At 37.4% G+C, this 22,439-nt stretch overlaps 1 protein-coding gene across 1 annotated transcript; it reads right to left on the minus strand.

Moving 5' to 3' along the window:
• Positions 1-553: 553 nt before the first annotated feature.
• LOC112922645 (nephrocan-like) lies at positions 554-20,787 on the minus strand. The gene is made up of 3 exons (XM_026002293.2): positions 20,599-20,787; positions 10,755-11,656; positions 554-2,714 (listed from the first exon to the last, which is right to left on the minus strand). Exons 1-3 carry the CDS (start codon positions 20,785-20,787, stop codon positions 2,267-2,269), a joined length of 1,539 nt encoding a protein of 512 aa, XP_025858078.1. The 3' UTR covers positions 554-2,266.
• Positions 20,788-22,439: the final 1,652 nt, after the last annotated feature.

Here is a 22,439-nt window from a genome sequence, read left to right on the forward strand (position 1 = left end):
GCACCTCTCATGAATAAATAAATAAAATCTTAAAAAAAAAAAAAGAAGAAGAGACACCAAAGATCTTTTTCCATGCATGCACACACCCACACACAGAGGAAAGGCCATGTGAGGACATAGCAAGAAGTCAGCGGTCTCCAAGCCAGGAACAGGGGCCTCCCCAGAAACCAACCCTGATGACATCTCAGTCTAGAGCTTTCTAGCCTCTAGAACTGTGAGAAAATAAATTTCTGTTGCTTAAGCACCCAGCCTGTGGTTTTGCTATGGCTGCCAAAGCAGATGAATTCCCATGCTTTATGGAATATTTTACTATCCTGGACATTGTGAGTAGAGCGTCCTGAGTGAATCTCACAGCAAATGCTATGGTAGAAGGAGTACTGGACAGAGGTAGAACGCCCAGATACAGTCAGGTACCAGTTCTGCCACTTTCTATGCATATGAACCTGACCGTGACTTTACCCCTATGAGACTGCATTCTCACACCTGTAAAAGACTAGATTCCTTCTCAAGGACCTCACAATTTGGGAATTCTGGTTATCAATACTCAGGCAACGGCAGTGGGGATAATTTATTACATATCACAAATCATTGGTTTTTCTTAGAATTGTAGGTCTGACACATTACAAGAGTTGAAACCCACACAATAACCAGAAAAAAACATGTATAAGTTCCCTTATTTCTGTACTTCTGTGTTTTGGTAGTTGAGATACCTGTCAGTGTGCCAGGGAGTACTAGTAGCCACTGTAAAAATAGGACTCCTTTTCCAGGAATGTCAATTTCATAAAAATTTGGGGAGAAGAAAATGTGGACACAAAGCAAGTAATACAAATTCTGAGTAAAATTTTAAGTCATGACACTGTAGAAAAAGCTCAAGCTTCTGGTGGGCATATTACTCATATGCTCAATCACTACTCTTTCTCTTCCTTTAGGAGCATTTTGTTGGAAAACTTTGTAAAACAAATACTGCAACAGATAAATCTTACTAATTAGAAAAGAAGCCAATTTAGATGGGATTTCAGATTTACATGCTAGTAGATCATATTTACAAGTAGATTAATAGAAAAAATGTATTCTATAGTCCCATCTCTATCCCCAGACAGGCAACTCTCAAAAGTACACATTTCATCAAAAGGAAGGGAGTTTGGGGATTTCGGTGGGCTCAGGGAACATTGAATATAACTCACAATACAACTCTTCAAGGTCATTGCAGGGACATCATAGTATATAAGATGCCAATTTACATTTCCTTTTCTGGTTTCCCCTTGGTCTTGGTAAGACTGTCAGACAATACTATTGTCCCTTAGCCAAGGGTGAATATATGACCCAAGTTAGGCCAACTGGTCTCTCCTTCTGATGATATGAATGTTGAGAAGAGGGAAGCTAACACATAATAGTGGAGGCTCTTCATTCTGCACCGAGAAGGTTGAAGAAGCTAAGGGCCTCTCCAACACAGTGTTCTTTCTGGGACCCTGAAGCAGTTCCAACCCTGTTCTTTCCAGATTCTGCAGCTTTTCCTTTGATTCTGTGAGCAAGTCCCATTCTTTCCAAGTCCATTTTTTCTTGCTTAAGTGGGAGTCCAAAGCCTGTAGTGTAGGCCTGTAGGCACCAGCTTCATACACAAAAGTCATCACTTTACATGATAAAATGAACAACTCTATTTGCAGGAAGCTAACCAGATGGCAATTTTATTTGATATTATTTGTGTAGATTTCAGTATCAAATACAAATTACTTTTTAAGTGGAAGGAATCTTACATCTTTTTACCATTATCTCTTTCTCCTTTCCTCCCCACCTCAACTTTCATTTCATTCTTTAAAAAAAAAAAACAGAAACAAGAAAAACTTACAAAAAAAGAGTCCTACATATCTAAATTTATTGTATATTTTTGCTTAAGAGATTGAACACTAAAAAACTTTTGTGGAGTATGTTCAAAACAGTGCAACTATTCTGTGTGATACTACAATGATAGATACATGTCACCATATATTTGTCCAAATCCCCAGAATGTACTTCACCAAGAGTGAACCCTAGTGTAAACTATGGACTTTAGGTGATGATGATGTGTCAGTGCAGGCGCATCAATTGTAATAAATCTCCCACTCTGAAGGGGGGTTTTCCAATGTGGGAGGCCATGCATGTGCAGAAGTAGGAGGTATATGGGGAAATCTCTTTACCTTGCTCTCAATTTTGCTATGAATCTAAAACAGCTCTAAAATGAAGCCTATTTAAAAGAAAAACTTTATCTAAACTGTAAACAAGCTCATACTTAATCTATTTCATAATCATAATAATCATCATCCATGTTGATTCTGAGGCTGGAGTGTTCTTCTGGTTTTGATTTCTTTTTGGACTCTTTGTTTTTCTCTGTCAGATGTAAATGATGCTCACATTGCCTCATGATCTTCTTGGAGGACATCCAGCTCTCCCCTTGCCGTTCAGCTGGTGCAGCACATTGTCCTCCCCTCACATCCGTGCCCTTGGCCTTCAGGATCTCCCTCGCTCTTATGAGACTGCAGGTGCAATTCCATGGATTTCCATCCAGATACAGATGTCTGAGGCGAGGCAAACCCTCCAAGACCTTGAGGTCTAGGGCAGAAATCTTGTTGTTCCTAAGGTTTAGAACCTGAAGCTGCTTTAGATCCTTGAGCTCCCTCTCAGCAATATCCTGGATGGCATTGCCTTTTAGGTCCAGCCGGGCTAAGGTTCCTGGAAGCCTGCAAAAACATGGAAATAGGATGGGAGAGGAAGCCATGACCACCATCCCATATCTACTAAAGCAACTCACATTGAGCAGCACCAGCCTTTTCTGGTCCATTGTGTCCTGGCGGAAGCTAGAAAACAAGCTCCGTTTTGAAAAATTCAGTCCTATGTATATAGGTCTTTAACCTTTGGCAGAGGTCTTATTATCTAACCCTTGAGTTTCCCGGTTCCTAGCCAATAAAACTCTTCCATTTCTTTTCTTGTTAAATAGGATCATAAACAAATCGATGAGAAAAAAGTTGCGAACCTTTTACTTGGCAAAGGCCATGAATCCACAATTTATAAGAGAAGTCAAAGCATCGAATAAAAATGTGAAAGTGTGGTTCTTCATGAATATAAAGGGCAATGAAAAAATGATGCAATGTTTTATGTATGAAATTAGAGCATGGTTTTGGTTTTGAACTTTGAAATTTATTGCTGCTGAAGGTGTTGTGAGATAAGAACTTAACCTCTATTGGTGGGAGTGTAACTTGGTACCACTTTGGAAATAATTTGGTAACGTGTACCAAATTTGCCAAATATCAGACATGCCTTTCAACCTAGGAAATAGTAGAAGAATTAGAGAATTATTAACAAATATGTTTGTCACATATTGAGTTATATTTATGCCAGCAAAAAAAAAAGGATAGAGACTAATTTCCACTAATATAGAAATTAAGAGATAATAGACTATTTAGGTGACAATAAAAATAATATATTTAAACAATTTTTAAAATACTAATTCTATGAGAAAGCTTTCCTAACTATGGCATGAAAATCCAGAAGCTATAAAAGATCAATGAATCAACTACATTAGAAATAATTTTTAAAAGAAAGGGTATATGGTAAAAGACACGCAAAGTCAAAAGATAAAGGATAAACTGGGGAAAATATCTGCACTTTATAATCCAGACATAGAGCTAATTTCCCTAATATGTAAAGGACTCCTAAAAGGTGAGAAGAAAAAGTTTTAAAATGAGGCTGAAAAATGGGCAAAAGGCATGAATGGAAGTCCACATACACAAAAAAGCAAAGCCCTTACATCTTCAACCATATTCAGAATAGGGAAATGAAAAATAAAACCACACAGAGATGTCATTTCTCACCTACGAGATTGGAAAAAATCTTAATCCTTAGCATTCTGTGGTTAAAGCTGTAAAGAAACAGACATTCTCATACATAGCTTGGTAGGACACTAAAATGGCATAGCCCCTTTGGAGGAGGATTTAGCAAAGCCTAATGAGATAACTTGTGCATTTACCCGTCCACCGGGCAATCTCACTTCTAAGTATATACTCTGAAGATAAGACTTGACAGAGATAGAACAGCACATGTGCACTTGTTATGGTATTATTTCTAATAAAAGAGATTGGAAACAACACAGTACAACAGTAAAAAACTACTATGCCACCTTAACAAAAGAAAGGGGTTCATCCCTAAGAATTATCATAAAAGGATTTCCAGAAAGTATTGCTAAAGGGAAAAAAAAGCAAGAAGTAGAACAGAATGTATAGTACGTCAGTTTTTGTGTAAGAAGGAAATAAGAATACATGTCCATATATTTGCTTATATTGGGGAAAGATAAGATAACACGTTCACAAAACAAATAAGGTAAAACAAAATCGAGCCCTAAAATTGAACATATACAGAAACAAACATATCTAATTAATTAATCAAATGTTAATGTTAGTACATAATCACATAAAGGAAAAAAAAAGTACTCTGACTATATATCCTTAGTGGAATATCTAAGCCTTAGACACTAAGGACAAAAGGATCTGCAAGGAAATTTCTCTCAGCACATTTATTATTCATACTGCTGTTAGTAATGAAATTTTGAAGCCTTTTTAATGAATACTCTAAGATAAAAACAAACAAATAACTATATCCATATCATTAGAAACAAACCAATGGGTGCCTGGGTGGCTCAGCAGTTGAGCGTCTGCCTTTGGCCCAGGGCGTGATCCTGGAGACCCAGGGTCAAGTCCCGTGTCGGGCTCCCTGCGTCGGGCCTGCTTCTCCCTTGGCGTGTGCCTCTGCCTCTCTCTCTGTGTCTCTCATGAATAAATAAATAAAATCTTAAAAAAATAAAAGAAAAACAAACCAACAATTCATTGTAAAAGAAAAGATACAAATATAAAATAAGAAAAACCCTCTAATGTTCAATATGAATTGGATATGTTAATGTGAATTCATAACTTTAAAAAATATTTTTTCTAGTTCCACATACTAGAAGGATCTAGAAGAATATTACATCCTAATGGCAATCCTACTCCAATAGCATAAACACACTGAGCACTCAGCTCTTAATTTCAGAATTCCAATTTCCCCTTAAAAGAAGCAAGGCTTCTCAGAGAAATGACTGATTTTATGTCTGAGGCAAGGTAAGCTAGCACGTCTGAGCCAGAATGCAATAGCATGTTCAAAGATTAATGAAACATCTGTCAGGATGGCTGCTAGCGAAAATCCAGAAAATAGTAAGTGTTGATGAAGAGGTGGAGAAATTGGAGCCCTTGTGTGCTGTTGGGGGGGGGGGATGTAAAATGGTACAGTCGCTATGAAAAACAGAATGAGGATTCTTCCCCCAAAACTTAAAAATAGAATCACCACATAATCCAGCAATTCCACTTCTGGGTATATATATATATATATATATATATATATATATATATATATATATACAGAAGAACTGAAAGCATGATTGGTCCCAAAGAGGTATTTACATATTAAATAACGTTATACACTATACATTATATACATACACATTTATGAATTATTATATACGTTGTTCACCTATATTGAATTTACAATAGCTAAAATGTGAAAGCAATCTGAGTGTACATTGATGGATAAATGGATAAGCAAAATACAATATGTATACACAATGAAATAATTAGCCTTAAAAAGGAAGGAAATTCTGGCTCAGACATGGATAAACCTTGAGGACATTATGCTAAGTGAAAATCACAAAAAAGACAACTGCTATAATTCCACTTATATGACATATCTAGAGCAGTCAAATTCTTAGAAACAGAAAGTATAATAGTGGTTGTCAGGGGCTGGGGGAGGGGGAAATGGGGAGTTGTTTAATGAGCGTGGAGTTTCAGTTTTGCAAAATGAAAAAGTTCCGGAGAAACCAATTGCACAACAATATGAAGATACTTAACAATACTGCATTGTACAGCTAAAAATGGTTAAGTAAATTTTATGTGTCTTTTACCACAATTTTTTAAAAAGAGAACTAATGGAATCCTGTCTGGTGAACACAGGGACCAGCTTGGAGAGGTTCCCACTAGGCAAATTTGGAACAATTTGAAAATCAAAAAAGACAAGCAACTTTAAATGATTACAACACACTGAATAAATTAAGATCCCTTGGGTCCATTGTAACACTTGGAAAAAGTGGAAAAGGGAAAGAAAAATGCTCTGTAATGTTAAATAGAAAAAAGAGAAAACAAAATGGAATGATCCCAAATACATAAAAACAAATTAAGTCTAGACATAGGTTCTGGTTGAGCAATTATGAATGATTTTTCATTTTTCAGCAGAGTTTTCAACCTTGAACGAGTATTGCTTTATAATCAGGAAAAACCTTTTTTAAACTGTGGATACCAATTTGAAAAATGTCATATTAAGGCCGATTGATAAAAAGTAAAAAAAGAATCACAATTGTGAAACTGAAAATTTTTCTGTTACTCAACTGCTCCATATTAAGTGCTATTCTGTTTGTGAAGTATAAGAAGTGGGAAATTTTTATAGAAAAAAAAGGAAGCCCTTGTAATACCATCCAGATCCTATTTTCATAGCGTGTGAATGCACTGAATTTACATTCATGACTTTTAGTATTCAGTGAAATTTATTGTTGTGATCCCAGTCATATGATGATTGTATACTTTATATTTGTATACTAATCTCTACAAGTGCACATACATTCATAAGTATTTGTGCTTTGAGTATTTTAAAGTCTTGTTCATTTAAAGTGACATCTCCTTTGGTGGAACAAAATTTACCTTAAAAAGTAGATTAATTTCTGAGGGAAAATCACTTCATACATTTTAACAGACTGATAGTTAAATTCAATATGAAGTCAGTCCACAAGATAAGATAATTTTGTGCACATACTAACATACCGGTACATGATTTCCGTTAAGTTATTTAGTTTAAAGCTTCTGATTTTCCACTCTATAGATGAAAGTGCCCAGTACACATAAATCACATAATAAAGGTTAACTAATGAAAATGAAAAGCCAAGTTTTCTTTTAAACAAATACAATGATCAGTTCTAGGCTGCAGAGCCAAAATTTATACCGTTCGTCCTTCCTTTTTTTTCCCTTTCATATATCTGTGGGCATTATAATCAAAATGACATTGTAAGAGAAATCACCAATGTCCTGATTTGTGGCTTTGATATAATTTGTCTTTATATGTCTGTTTTACATTAAAAAGTATCCCTGATTTTAAGACAAACATGCTTCTAAAAATGCTATTTGTTCTCCGGGTCTGTTGCTTTTTAGAGTAAAATGGGGTACACTCCATTTTACCAGTAGATGGCACCTGAGTATAAGTAAGATAAATGCTATGCCTCTGTTGGGTTGCAGAAAACTATTCTGGGGCAGCCCCGGTGGCGCAGTGGTTTAGCGCCGCCTGCAGCCGAGGGCGTGATCCTGGAGACCCTGGATGGAGTCCCATGTCGGGCTCTCTGCATGGAGCCTGCTTCTCTCTCCGCCTCTCTCTCAGCCTCTCTCTCTCTGTCTCTATGAATAAATAAATAAAATCTCAAAAAGAAAAGAAAAGAAAAGAAAACTATTCTGGATTTGAATTATCCAAATTGTGGATAAAGAAAAAAACAATGCAACTTTGTTCACTGAGCTAGAGATTGGAAAAATAAGAATGAAACAGCATAAGTGAAACCAAGGTCTTGGGGGTTCTAAGTTTTGAAGTAGTACAGCGCATTGTTCATGACAGAGTAAATCTCAGGGGCAAGTGATTGCGTGGTGGCTAAAATTCCCTGGCTCTGGAGTTAGACTACCATGTTTAATCCTGACTCCTCCACTTACTGATGATGTGATTTTGAGAAATGTCTTGATACCTCCTAATCTGAATGTTCTAATCCATAAAATAATTGTTAAGAAAATATGCCTACATTCACAGGATTGTTGTAAGAAGTAATGGGGAATAACACATCTCAATTAGCATATTGAGGCAAAATGCAGTAGATATCTGAACATATGTATACCTAAAGCCATCTACTATTATTTCCTTGGTGAAATGTAGAATGGAAGATGGTAGGCAAAAGAAGGGATTTGTGATTTGTGGTAGGATACACAGCTAGGAACTAGCAACAAGTTAGGTTACATTAGCCAGCAGCAACAGGTTGCCTGTGTTTCTAGTTTATTAATATGAAACTGAATTTTAAAGTACAATTTTGTGTATGAATAAGACTCATGCAAATAAAAGTGTACTGTTTTAAACTCATAAATAAAAGTGTTAAGAGTCAAAAAAAATTTTTTAAGTATTGTGTTTTAATGCTTATGGGAAGAAAATCACAGGAAAACTCTCCTGGAAAGTGGGCCATTCCTACTTTCCAATTCAAAGAAAAGCCAGGGAGGGGGAGGGGGACTGATGGGGAATTTAAAAATCACTTTCTACAGGGAACACATTGGTCTCAGAGCTGGCCAAGTTCTTTGACAAAAAAGACACTTGTGCTGCTTAATTGAAGCCTCATAGGAAAAACCCACTCTCATCTCATGTCCCTTATCCCATCGTTCTGGCCCATTACTTCTTGACCCTGGCTGCACATGAAATTCATCTGGGGAGCTTTTTAAAAATACTGATGCCTGGGCACAAATCCTGGAGTGTCTGCTTTAATTGGTTTGAAGTGAAGTCTGGGCATAAGTATGCTCTTTTAAAGGTCTCCAGATAATTGTAATGTGGAGTCAAATTTGAGAATTATGGCTGGCTCAGGCTTGCAATTCTATTATACACTCCATTGGGCAAAAGCATTGTGCTTTCTGTAGTCACTTATTAAGACACGCAAATGCCCTGGCAGGAGTAAATAATTAAGCTACATTTTACTCATTAAACTTAGCAGGATTACTCAACCAAATGCTTTCTAAAAGCCACCTGAATAGAGAAGTCCACCGCGTTCACAATTTTGCCACCTCTGTCACAGCTCCCTGAGAATCCTTGATGATAACAGTCACTCCCCAACCTGTTTTATGAATTTTTATTCTATACATGTTTTTTTTTTCTTGGAGTAGGGGTGTATACTGATATAAAAGAAGGCTTGAAACATAGTAGAGAAATTACTGAAATAGCAAGTATTAGAGTCTTGGAACACTGCAGGCATGTTTTTGCCTTACGGCCTTTGTATTGGCTGTTCTGTCTAAAACACTTTCCCCCCAAAACAGCTTCACAGCAAAATCCCTTACCTCCTTCCAGTTTTTGCTCAAAGCTTACACTTACATGAGAGTTCTCCATGCTTACCCTATTTAAAATTACAACCAGCCACCCCCACTCTCCTGAACCTGGTAATCCTGCCCTTTTTTGTTGTTGCTAATTATAACACCTAACACCATCTAAATGTTATATACTTACACATATCATGTTTATTTTTACTACTTCCCTGCTGGAATTTAAACTGCATAGAACAAGAAGTTTTATTTTTTATTGCATGGGGTATCCCAAGTGCCTGGTAAAGTACATTAATTATATGCACATGCTTATGCATTAGAAGAAATTGGTTAATTTCAAATAACCATCAACATATATTTTAAAATACTGATTTCCATTATTAAAATCACTTTTTCATGTTTTGCATTGGGTGGGGTTACCACACTGTATAATGAAACATCTTTTTTCTTCAACTAGAAAAAGTGAACATCTGTACATACCAAAGATAATTTTTCCCTTTCTCATTGATAACAAAATGAAAATAAGTAAATCCAGTGCCATAAGATTCTACAGAAGCCAGAAATTGGTATATTAATCATGAGCAATTTGATGATAATCAACAGAGCAAGGTGCCTTTTTTTCTATAAAAAGCACCAAAATGAAAATGAATCCACTGATAGACATGTAAAATTAACAACACTCTCTAAGAGAATAACAGGGCTTTATTCTTCTGCCATGCTTTAATTTCTCTATTTCATAAATGTAGAACGTGGAATAAGGTTTACAAAAAAGGATTAATTAATGTCAACATGAACATTAGCTATAGACTATGACTGGGTGAGGGAACAGGACAGGAGGCCTGGCACAGAGAGAGGGATATTTGGAAAGAGAAATTGTCAGCATATGAGGGTGTGTGTTTGTGTCCACGTGTGTGCGTGTGCATGCACATGTATTCATGAGAGAGGCAACCAAAACACAAAGCAAGACCAACCCAAATGGACTCACGTACCCACAGGCAGACATATAGAGAAATAAGCAGAGACAGATTTAAATCCTTTAAAGATCACAACATGAGAAGCATACAAGGTTCCCAAATACATAATTAAAAATAAATTCAAGATTAGACTACGCACTTATAATTTTTTCCTAACTACTATTTCAATGCTTTTAAAAATATAAATATCTTACCACATTTCCCCTTCATTTCTTTTTCATATCCTAGCTAGGCTAGAGGCTAAGCACGTGTATAGTCTGCCTGTTGTTGGGTCCCAGGCCACATACTTAAAAACCAAAACACTTTTACAAGAAATAACATGGGGATCCATGTTACATTTCTGAGCAGACTTCACCAAAGCAGCATTGCATATTTTCAAATACAGATCTCACCAGTTGGTGTCTTATCTGCTAGGCAAGATAAATTAAGTTAGTGCATGATTTAGTTAGAGGGCTGGAGATTCCAAAACCCTGCCTAAAACCTTTACCCTTAGCCCTAGGACCCTAGGACCACCTTAATCAGATCATTTACATTTGCTCTATTTTTCTTGTTTGTATAATGTGCTTAATTGGCCCAATCTTCAGAAAATTTTTAAAGCAATCACCATAAATGACAACTCCCCACTCACCTTAAAGGTATAGACAACAGCAGGTTCTGCTCCAGGGCCAGGTTGGAGAGTTGGGAACACATCTGCAAGGCTCCAGCTTCGAACAAGCTAACAACGTTGTTGTCCAGAAATAAGTGTTTCAAGTCTCGGAGGTCCTGAAAGTCTTGGACTGTAACTCTCTGAATCAGATTATTGCTAATATCTAGTTTTTGTAGCCTTGCTGGTAGTCTGAGGGGCAACACTGGAACCTGGTTTTGAGACAACTCAAGAGTAGTTAAATTGGCAAGTATCTGTACCCCATCGATGGAGGAGAGTGAGTTTTCTGACAGATAAAGGTGGGAAAGATTCTCCAAGTGTTTCATATCTCGAAACCTTACCACTTTGAGCTGGTTTCTCTCCATTTTTAAAGAGAGCAGAGACTTGGGCAGATCGATGGGAATCTTAGTCAGGAAGTTACCACTGAAACTGAGAAATTGCAGAGACTGGAGGGAAGTAAAGAAGCCAGCTGGTATAAGATGCAGTTTATTATTCTCCATGCTCAGACTTCTCAGGTGAGGGAGTGCCAGTGGTCCAGCTACGGATTCAATATTGTTGCCATCTAGCACCAAACTTTGTAAACTCACAAGAGAGGAGAGTGAGCTGGGAGAGAGAGAAGAGATCAGATTGTTTTTAAGTTCAAGGATTTTTAATTTCTTCAGTCCTTCAAAATCAGATCCATGCAGGACATCTATTGAATTATCATTTAGTTTTAACACTTCAAGACTGGCTGGAAGAATACTGGGGACGCATCTTAACTTATTTTTCCAGAGTTCCAAGGTCTTTAAGGTACTCAGCATTTTGAAAGTGTCATTTTCTACTGACTCCGTTCCACTGGCCAGCAGAATAAAATCTTCTAAAGCCAACATTCTGGTGAAGCTAGACATCTACAAAAAAGGAAGGGATGGGTCATAAGGAGAGAAAAGCAGTAAATTGAGGTTATTGTGGAAAAAAATACATATTATTGTTCAATACTAATGATATTTCAGATTTCTCTTCAGGATCTATTTAAAATTATCTCTTGGAAAAGGATGGAGACTCAGGTCCTGACTATTTTTTTCTTTTTTAAGATTTTTTTGTAAGTAATCTCTACACCCAACATGGGACTCAAGATCCCGGGATCAAGAGTCACATGCTCCACTGACTGAGCCAACCTGGTACTCCAGGTCCTATTTTTAATTTATGACTGCTCACAGTGTAAGATATCAATAATATGTTAAGCACTTTTACCTATTATTGGTGGCTATAATAATAGCCAACTTTTGCTGCATATTCTCTCTCCCAGCAAGTTTATTTCCAGACGGAAGCACTTACAAGTTGCACAATGATTTATGCAATAGGATGTTCTTTGTGGCATCATCTTATAATAGCCCAGAATGGGAACAGCCTGGAAATCTTTCACCAAACTATTAGCAGTTGCTAATTCTACAGTGTAAACTACAAGAGATCTTCACTGTCTTCATTTTGTATTGTTTAGATTTCTTAAGTTATAAATTACATTTTTAAAAACTGTAAGCATTAAAAGCCAAAAAGTCAAAACCAGACACTGCTATCACTAGGATGGGCCTATCAGATAAACATTTTCAACTATGTTATGGTTTGAAAAACTAGCCTAGGCTCCCTATTCCCTATCCCTCAATTTGTGCCTCACTGGTGAAAAAGATCCATGAAGTAATAGGACACATGTGTCTCCATCTCTGTAGAGCAAAAATTCCATTCGTGCATATATCCCAGACCTAATGCTACTCCTTTCCTAGATTTTAGAAATGATCAGATCTGATATTATTTCTCCACAGGTTGCAAGTTCAAGCACCCCTATCTTTCCACATATCTGTGAACCTCCTACCTCACCATATACATGTTCTCTAGGATGATGTAATCCTTAGTATTTGGCTCCTAGAGTAAAATCATCTCTGGGCAGAAAGAGAAATTGCCCCAGGTTTCCTTTAGCTTGATAAAGATTCACAACATTTTCAACCTGCTTTAGAACTCAATTGAGATAAAATTTTCAATGCACAATTTTATGTCTTACTATCTACAGTGTTTAAATGATTGATTTAATTATGCATGTTGAGCCCTTTTGTAATACCAACCCACTCAAAGTGGGTTAATTTGGCATCACATACCTCTTATAGGCATTTCTATCCTAGGAGGACATAGGATGTGAATTACAGTATATTTTAAAGCTTTTTTGTTATGATACTGTTAGAAGAATCTCATGTTACAATTTCCATAAACAAATGTTTTTATTCATAACAGTTTTGGCAGCTGCCTTGGTTTGTGTACTGCTGCTAACATGTGATATTTTCTTAATAATTAATCAGATATATTAACTAATCCTAGTTCCAAAATAGCAATTTTTCTTGCACTTCTTGAATATCTACAAGTCCCAAGTGCTTTTTTTATATTGTTAAAAAAGAAAAGCACAAGCCCCAAATGAAGTCATTTGCCCCCACTCATGATAGCAAACTAAGACTTAATTACAGTTTTAACCTCTTAGAAGTCAATCTGAAAAAAAAAAAGAAGTCAATCTGAAAATTTCTGATCAGCATTAGTGATATAATCATCATGATTAAAACCCTGCCTGGGATGCCTGGGTGGCTCAGTGGTTGAGCATCTGCCTTTGGCTCAGGTCATGATCTCAGGGTCCTGGGATGGAGCCCCACAGGGGAGCCTGCTTCTCCCTCTGCCTATGTCTCTACCTCTGTCTCTCATGAATAAATAAAAATAAAATCTTTTTAAAAAATCATTGTAATTTAAAAAGAGGTAAGGGTTGTCATAGATTAAATGGATTATTTTAAACTATTTCTGGGGATAGGTTCACTTTAGCATAAGCTTCATATTGCTCAAAAAGAGTACATATTATTCAAATATTTGTTTTCCTTTCGTGATTATTTTGTTTCAAAGACTATAAAAGCCTATAGGTTTTGAGCTTTAGGTTTTTGTTTTGTTTTGTTTTGTTTTTACTAAGAAGGACTTTCTAGGCAAGACTTATCTCTTTTTAAAGATTTTTATTTATTTGAGATAAAGCACGTGCATGCTCTTGCACAATGGAGGGTATGGACAGAGGGCGATCCTGAGATCATTACAAGCCAAGTTCCTTTTGGGAAGAAGGGAAGGGAAGGGCTTGTTTTGTTTTGTTTTGTTTTAAGAACGTATTTATTTCTTCATGAGAGACACACAGAGAGAGGCAGAGACATAGTCAGAGGGAGAAGCAGGCTCCCTGTGGGGACCCCAATGTGGGACTGAATCCCAGGACCCCGGGATCATGACCTGAGCCAAAGGCAGATGCTCAGCCACTGAGCCACCCAGGTGCTCACTAATTTTTCTAATAACCCTGCAAGCTTACTATTATCAAACTTCACGCCCCATGTTGGGTGCAGTGATAACTTAAAAATAAAATCTTAAAAACATGGCTACCATTTTCTAAGTATTCACCATGTTTATCTTTATGAAGTCCTGTGTGTAAACATAATTATTCCCTTCTCAGAAAGGGAGGCTAAGGCTTGAGAAGGTAAAATAATTGGGCCAAGTATATCTTACTAGCAAGTGGAGAAGCTGAGCTTCCAGCCCAGATTGATCTTATCCCAACACACATATTTTTATCCTAACCTTATTGCAATGACATGCATTTAGCAGAAGAATATAGAATTCTGGCACCACAAACAGTGGGGAGGATACTCACTGATTTCCAACTTTACAGTTGAATTTATGGAGCTGACAAAGGAAAATAACTCTGCTGGACCAGTTTTTCCATTTCCCTGGACTAAGCTGAGCTGTGCTCAAGAGATGTAGAAAGAGATGCTCTTGCCCTCCAGCTAACCTTAAGGCTGCTGTGAGTTTTTTCAATGTTGCTCAAAAAGCAAGGCAAGTATGGCTTGCTGTTAATGATTAGGTTAGAAAGTTTAGCCAAATATAATTCCAGCCATACATTTCTAGAGTTTAGTGAACCTAATATATATGTAGATAAAAGTTACAACAAAATGAAAAATGAAAAAAAAAAAGCAGGGCAAATAAATGAGGTAGAGCAGAGAAGCAAGGCCTGCTGGCTTCCCCCACGAAAGGCTTTGTTTCTAATTTCTTTTGCGTAGGCCCTGATGCCAGCATTAGAGGGCCACAGACCTTTCTTGGGCTCCTTATAAGTCCAATGTATACAGGAAACTGAAATACCCTCAGAGTTACAGCCTCAGGCTTGTGTGCACCAAGCCAGTTAGGAGTCTGTAAAACAACGTTGGAACTTTTTTTCTGATCATCGAAACTTACTCTCTGTAAACAATTTTAAAATTCTGACAAGTATGGAGAGCATATAAAAATAATCCATAATCCCTCCACTTGGTGATCAATTCTTTTTAATCTTGAAGTAGTTTCTCTCCTTCACCAAAAGTTGTAAAGCACAATCATTTTAATTGACTGCCATCATAAAGACACTCCTATTTGCCCTCTAAATGTAAGAGGCCAAACTGTAAAACTCTTAGAAGAAAATACAGACATAAATTTTTGCAGCCTTGGGTTTGGTAAAAGTTATCTTAGATATGACACCAAAAGCAAAAATGACACAAAGAAGAGTAAATGGGACTTAGTCAAAATTAAAAACTTCTGCGCTTCGAAGGACACCATTAAGAAAATGAACAACAACAATCAACCATAGAAAGAAAATTCTCCCAAATAATATATCTGATAGGAGATTTGTATATATGTACAACCCAATTTAAAAAATGGGCAAAAGCAATGTCCACAATAGCCAAACTGTGGAAGGAGCCTCGGTGTCCATCGAAAGATGAATGGATAAAGAAGATGTGGTTTATGTATACAATGGAATATTACTCAGCCATTAGAAATGACAAATACCCACCATTTGCTTCAACGTGTATGGAACTGGAGGGTATTATGCTGAGTGAAATAAGTCAATCGGAGAAGGACAAACATTATATGTTCTCATTTATTTGAGGAATATAAAAAATAGTGAAAGGGAATAGTAGGGAAGGGAGAAGAAATGGGTAGGTAATATCAGAAAGGGAGATAGAACATAAAGACTCCTAACTCTGGGAAATGAACTAGGAGTGGTGGAAGGGGAGGAGGGCGGGGGGTGGGGGTGAATGGGTGACGGGCACTGAGGGGGGCACTTGGGATGAGCACTGGGTGTGATTCTGTATGTTGGCAAATTGAACACCAATAAAAAAATAAATTTATTTTAAAAATAAATAAATATTTAGTACTATTAAAAAAATGGGCAAAGCATTCATACATTTCCCCCCAAAGAAGATACACCAATGGTCAGTTAACACATGAAAAAGAGCTCAACATTATTAACCGCTAGGAATATGAAAGTCAAACCATAGGAGATATTAACAGACACTAGGATGGTTATGATCCAAAAAAAGGATAAGAAATGTTTGCAAGCATGTGGAGAAACTGGAAGTGTCATATATTATTCTAGGGATGGAAAACAATGGAGCCATTTTGGAAAACAGTCTGGCAGTTCCTCCAAATATTAAACAGTTACCCTATTACCCAGAGATCCCACTCTTAGGTATATACCCAAAACAGATGAAAATATATGTCCATACAGATACTTGTACATGAATGTTCTTTGGAGCATAATAGCCAAAAAGAGGGAAAAACCCAAGTGTTCATCAACTGATGAATGGATAAACAAAATGTAGTATATACATACAATGGAATATTACTTAGTCTTTAAAAGGAGGGAAATTTGGACCTATGCTACAACATGGATGAAACGTGAGGGCATTATTTTAAGTGAAAGAAGCCAGTGACAAGAGATCACAGGTTTAGGGGAAAAGATTGACTTCAGGTTAGGGCATGGTATTTTGAGATCATATACATATGTGAAGAGTTCCAGTAGGCAGCTGGATAAGTCTGAAACATGGGGGAAAGGCATGAATTAGAAACTCAGTTATGGGAGCCATCATTACTTATATAAAGTGAAGTCACCTAAGGAGAGTGTACATAGTAAAAAATGGAATAGCTAAAGACTGAGTCTCCCTGGAGAAGCCAAAAAAATAACGGGCAGTAGAGGAAAAGAAACCTACCAAAATGGCAGAAAAGAACTACCAGAAAAGAATAATAAGGACATAAAAGTATGGTGTCATGGAAGGCAAAAGAAGAATTTCAAGAAATAGGAGTGAATCAGTGTCCTAGAGAGAAGTTGTGTTTTGTTTTGTTTTTTTAAAGATTTTATTTATTTATTCATGAGAGACACACAGAGAGAGGCAGAGACACAGGCAGAGGGAGAAGCAGACTCCTCCTAGGGAGCCCGATGCGGGACTCAATCCCAGGACCCCAGGATCATGCCCTGAGCCGAAGACAGATGCTCAAACACTGAGCCACCCAGGTGCCCCGAGAGAAGTTTTTTAACTGTATGGAGTAGATAGAAGCCAGACAGTGGTAAATTAAAGAATAAATAGGAGGTAAAGAAGTAGAAACAGTAAATATAGATTACCCTTTTACAGCATTTTGTAAATAGAGATAATAGCAAGAAGAGACACAGAATTACAATTATTTTATTTTAAAGATTTATTTATTTACTTTAGAGACAGACAGAATACCAGTATGGGGGATGGAGATAGAGGGAGAGAGAATTTCAAGCAGACACTCCCCACTGAGTGCAAGCCCCGAGGCAAGGCTCACTCCCATGACCCTGAGATCATGACCTGAGCTGAAATCAAGAATCAGATGCTCAACTGACTAAGCCCCCAAGTGCCCCCAAATAATTTTATTTTTATTGTAATGAAAGGAGCCTATGTATAGGCTAGGACAGGGCACTAGTAAAGAAAGAGCAACTGAAGATATGGGTGTAAGGAGAATGAAGCAGCAAGCTCGAGGGAGAGGTGTGGAAAGTGGACTCCAGCGCCTGAGTAGGAGGCTGCCTTGAGCAGAAAGAGGGAGATCTCATCCTCTCTGTCTGGAGGAAAGAGTTTGCAGAATTGAATGGAGATAAGCTAGTACACAGTGAGTAGGAGTTGAGGGAGATCAAGACTAATGGCCTCAGTTTTGTCAGATTAGTCAAGAAAATGGGAGGCCAACCATGGGTGAGAATGAGGATGGCAGAGATTGAGAAGACAACCCAAAGTGTACTGAAGTTTTGGAAGACATTGAGGGAATACAGGAAAACCTGGCCAAGAAGAATTGAAAGGACAGATGAGTGACAATGAAGACCCAGATGAAGTCAGAGACCTTAGTATGATCGTCTCCAGCAGCACCCGGCTATCCAGGTACAAGAAAAACATGAGAAAATGATCCCCTAAACTGAGACTTTGCTGCATAGGTGTTAAAATTAATTTTAGGATTCAAAAAAGGAAGAGATGGGAAAGAAGATGGATAAGAAATAAACTAATTATCTGAGGAAAACATGGGTAGATGTAGGGTTAGAAATTTCCATGAGTTGGCAAGAGAAGTACAGAGTATAGCAGCTGAAAGCAAAGAAAATAATGACCACAGAGTGGAGGATTTCAAGGTTTCTGAGTGGAGGAGTTTCAGGTGTAATGATTATGATACCACCAAGTAGGCGGCTATGGTGAAGTGGAAACACAGATGAATACTTTCTTATGAGCTCAAGGAATAGTGAGGCTAGGGCATTGGACCCTGATGGCACCAAGATGCAGGATTCAGGATGGAGAGCAAGACAGGAGCTGGGAGGGAAGAGGCTGAAGCACAGTATGAGACAAAAGAAGAAGCAAGGAATGTTACAGCCCAATGGCATGCATCTCAAACAGGAAGTTTTACAGATGAATGGATAAATAAAGACACTCATCTGTTGAGGGCAGGAACGGTGAATTTTTCAACCTTTATCCCTAGTCTTAAACACAGCATTCACAGTCCCAAACATAAATTATATTAATAAGTAATAAACATTTTTAGGGATGCCTTGGTGGCTCAGTGGTTGAACATCTCCCTTCAGCTCAGGGCGTGATCCTGAGGTCCCAGGATAGCATCCCACATTGGGCTCCCTGCATGGAGCCTGCTTCTCCCTCTGCCTATGTCTCTGCCAATCTCTCTCTCTCTCTCATGAATAAATAAATAAAATTTTAAAAAACCCAAAACATTTTTATTGTAATATATATGTATGTATATATGAATATGTGTATACATGCATTCGTATATGGTGTGTGCATATATATACATATATACATACATATGTGTATATACATATATAGAAAATTTCTATTGCTATTAATCTGAAGGTGTTTCTAAGGTATTTTTTCCTTGAAATACCGGCACCTGATTCCATAGTTCAAAACAAATGGACAGAATATACATCGTATTCACCAAATACAGCTAAAAAATGGTCATTTAAAACCTAAGGGTTTTTAAAAGAGATGTATTATTGCTTAGAGCTTTTTATCTCCTTCAGAAAACAATCCTGTCTTTTATCAATATCTCAACCAGAATCTGTCCTTCCAAGAGACAATTAACTGGGTTAAAGTCAGGGAAGTGGCAATATTGCCATTCAGTGAGAGTAAACCAATGACAAATGTACTCACTCAACAACTGAATTTGATGAAAGGTATAATTTCATCTTATTGGCTCTGTAGGATCATTACCAGACTTAGTTGACACTCCGGGTCTTGGCATCTCCGGCGCTCGGAACAAATATTTAAGCATCTTGCCCTTTAACCAGCTGTCCTGCTTGAGTGCTGAGACCTGACAGGGTCAGACTTGCTCTCTGGCATTAGAAGCTACTAGACCACAAGAGGAGAGTAAACATGTCGACTAGGGGATTTTGCTTATTGAGCCTTGAAATAAATACCACGCCACATACTTTAAACTCGCCAGGTGTAGGCACACCTACATGAACATTTCTTAACCAAATTAAAGGGGATGGTGTCTGTATTTGAAGGGAAAGTACATCCACCTGCTGAATCTCCACATTTCCATCACAGAGATCTACTTCCTTATCTTGAGATTTGGATCTAGGAGGGAAGAGCAGTGACTAGTAAAGACAAAATCAGAGAGCCATAGAATTTTCCACGTAAAAGGAGCCTGGGATCACCAATCTAACCCAACCTTCTTACTTCACAAAGGTTAAAAAGTGAAGCCCAGAGATCTTTTTTAACTGCTTGTTTAAGATTATTATATCTCTAGGTAGGGAGAAAACTAGGATAAGAACCCTTGTCTCTCCATACCTTTCAAAATATCAAAGGCCAAAAACAAGAGTTCCTTCATATTACAAAAGTCAGACAAATCTTAGAACTCTTTGCAGCATGCTGAATAGGTAGGCATAAATATACAAGTCAGAATTAAAAGTTTGTAGAACAAGTACTGCAATAACCTGCCAAAACAGACACATGTATTTCCTCTGTAGTTGCTTCCACAAAGCCCCTGTTATCTGGCAGGTATGTAGGGTCTGTTATAAATAATTTTATATGCTTGGATTCATCTTGATAGTCTTATAATGCCCTAAGGATCATCTGCTTTTATGACACAAACAAAACTAATTTTATCCCCTGAAAGCACTCATTCTTAATCCTGGAAACAGAAAATAGTCATTTGCTCTCAAACTCTCTTTGTTATGAAAGAGCCACTTCTTTACTTTCACTTTGCAACAACATAATTTAAAAAAAAACTGAAATAAATTATCATTAATGATAGATTCTGATGATTTTTTACTGTTTCTCTAAAAAGAAATATCCAGAGGCATATATACCCATCTCAGCAGTAAAGGGCAAGCAGACAGTTAGTACAACTGTCCAAACTTGAAAGCCACCACTTTTAAGTTTTAATCGATTAAATCAAATTTCACAACCCCATACTTGCTCTTCACCCTGCCTTAAAGAATAAAATTGTGGTGACTTGACCATAGAATGGTTACCTGAAGGTGTTGAATTTTGCTGTGGCTAATGTAGAGCTTCTTGGTGGTGGGAGGAAGACTTGATGGCACCTCCGTTAGCCTGTAGCATTGCACCGACTGAACGGAATCACAGCTACATCTGCCAGGACAGGTAGGATGGAAACCATAACTAAGAGAAAACAAAACAAAGAAAGCATAAAGCAGATGCATCTTTCAAAATGGGGCCTCCCAGGCAGCAGGCAAGTCTTTAGGTGATGTCTTGCTCTTTATACCATGAAATCTGATAATAGAATCTTATGAATGTGTACTCTGTCAATGTAAGAAGACAGGAAAGAAAAAATTCTCAATTTGCCTGGGTTAAAATGTTAGCAACCATTACAAAGGGCTTAAACATTGATAAGCTGCCTTAATATTTGTAGGTGAGCAAAACCCTCTGTTATTTATGGCTTGGAAGGCTAATCTGCAAACACCTCTACTATCTGTAGTTTCCTTGTTTTGTTAAATGTGACACCAGAGAATTAGTGGGAAAAGACAAAGAGCTGTTTTATAGTGGGCTATAAACCTTTGAATTTTCTGTGACCCTGTATTAAAACCATTTTTGTAGGCCTGCAACAGGCAGGTGTTTTCTTCTCCCATTAACCAGTATGGGAAAATGGGCAGGCTTTCTCTTCATTATTGTTGTCCCAGTACCATTTTATTGCTAGATGAAACAATGTGCTACAAAGGAGAGGTTTAGAGCCTCAGATAACTTGTTCAGTTCATCTATCACTTGATCCACCCAGCTATCATATTTGGACAATATTTTTGCCATTCCAAAATACTGTTGACTCAGATGAGAATGAGACATCAAAATGGGTCTATTACCTTCATCTATTTGTCATAATGGAAGAAAAGACCTCTAGTTTCTTCAGAGGGACTTGTGTGTTCTGAAACTGGACTGCAGAGAGAAGGCTTCATTTGTCTCAGGCATGCCTTTGTTGAAGCTCTTTTACTTGCTGTGCTCTTCCCTGCTGAGGAATTTAAAAGCATTTCAAGCAAAAGATTATATAGAAAAGGTTTCCCCTCCCTGGTGGAAGACCTGAATTTACCCACACTGGTTGGCCTGAGCGGATTGCTCCAAAGAAACCCTTTCTAATATTGAAAAGCTTGTCTGATGTCCTCTTCAACCAACTTCTTTGCTGCAGTTTTCATTTTGAAGCCCAAAGTTTCTTTGCTCTGATAATCAGTTCGTTCTATTTCCAGAGTAAGGATTTCCATGTGCTTTTCTCAAAAGATTTCTCTGCTTCTCTTTTCTGATTTTGTTTTTTAACCTCTGTTTTCTTTTACTGAGATAAAGAATGATAACAAATTTCTTTTTTTTTTATCAGTATCTTGGTTTTCTACAAACTTCATCATTTATTTCTCTTGCCTCGTAACAGAATTGTTTTTTAAAAAAGTTTTAGAATCTTCAAATAGCAAAGTAATGCTCAATACAAGAAAATTTGGGAAAAAAGAGCAAGGTGGGGGAAAATAATCAATGTTAGTCTTGTCCCCCAATCAAACATTTTTTCCCATTTCTTTCCTCCACCTAGGCTTTGAAAAAACAAAGAGATGTACTCATGGAACACTTTTTTCCTTCTGTGTCACTAAAAGAGTGAATTCATGGTTACCTAAAAGGAAATGCCTACCAAATCCTATGTTGTTGTCTGCCATCATTGACAGCTAGTTTTTCTGTTCCACAGTATAGAGAGGATTTCCATTTCCTATCCTCTGTTGGCCACCACAGGATATCCTTTTCTTTGAGCCCTGACATTACACTGTTTAATATTTTTTTCTTCCATGGCATTTCTATACCTTGCCTGCAATTTTGACATTATCTTTGT

Source organism: Vulpes vulpes, chromosome 1 (genome assembly GCF_048418805.1).
Source record: "Vulpes vulpes isolate BD-2025 chromosome 1, VulVul3, whole genome shotgun sequence".
NCBI lineage: Eukaryota > Metazoa > Chordata > Mammalia > Carnivora > Canidae > Vulpes > Vulpes vulpes.

Coding starts and splice junctions, on each gene's coding strand:
- LOC112922645 (XM_026002293.2), bottom strand. CDS start 20,787: ATGCATCTGCTTTATGCTTTCTTTGTTTTGTTTTCTCTTAGTTATGGT. Junction 11,657..20,598: donor GCAAAATTCAACACCTTCAG/GTAACCATTCTA, acceptor CCTTTTTTGTAG/ATGTCTAGCTTCACCAGAAT. Junction 2,715..10,754: donor CTGTTGTCTATACCTTTAAG/GTGAGTGGGGAG, acceptor ATGTTTTTGCAG/GCTTCCAGGAACCTTAGCCC.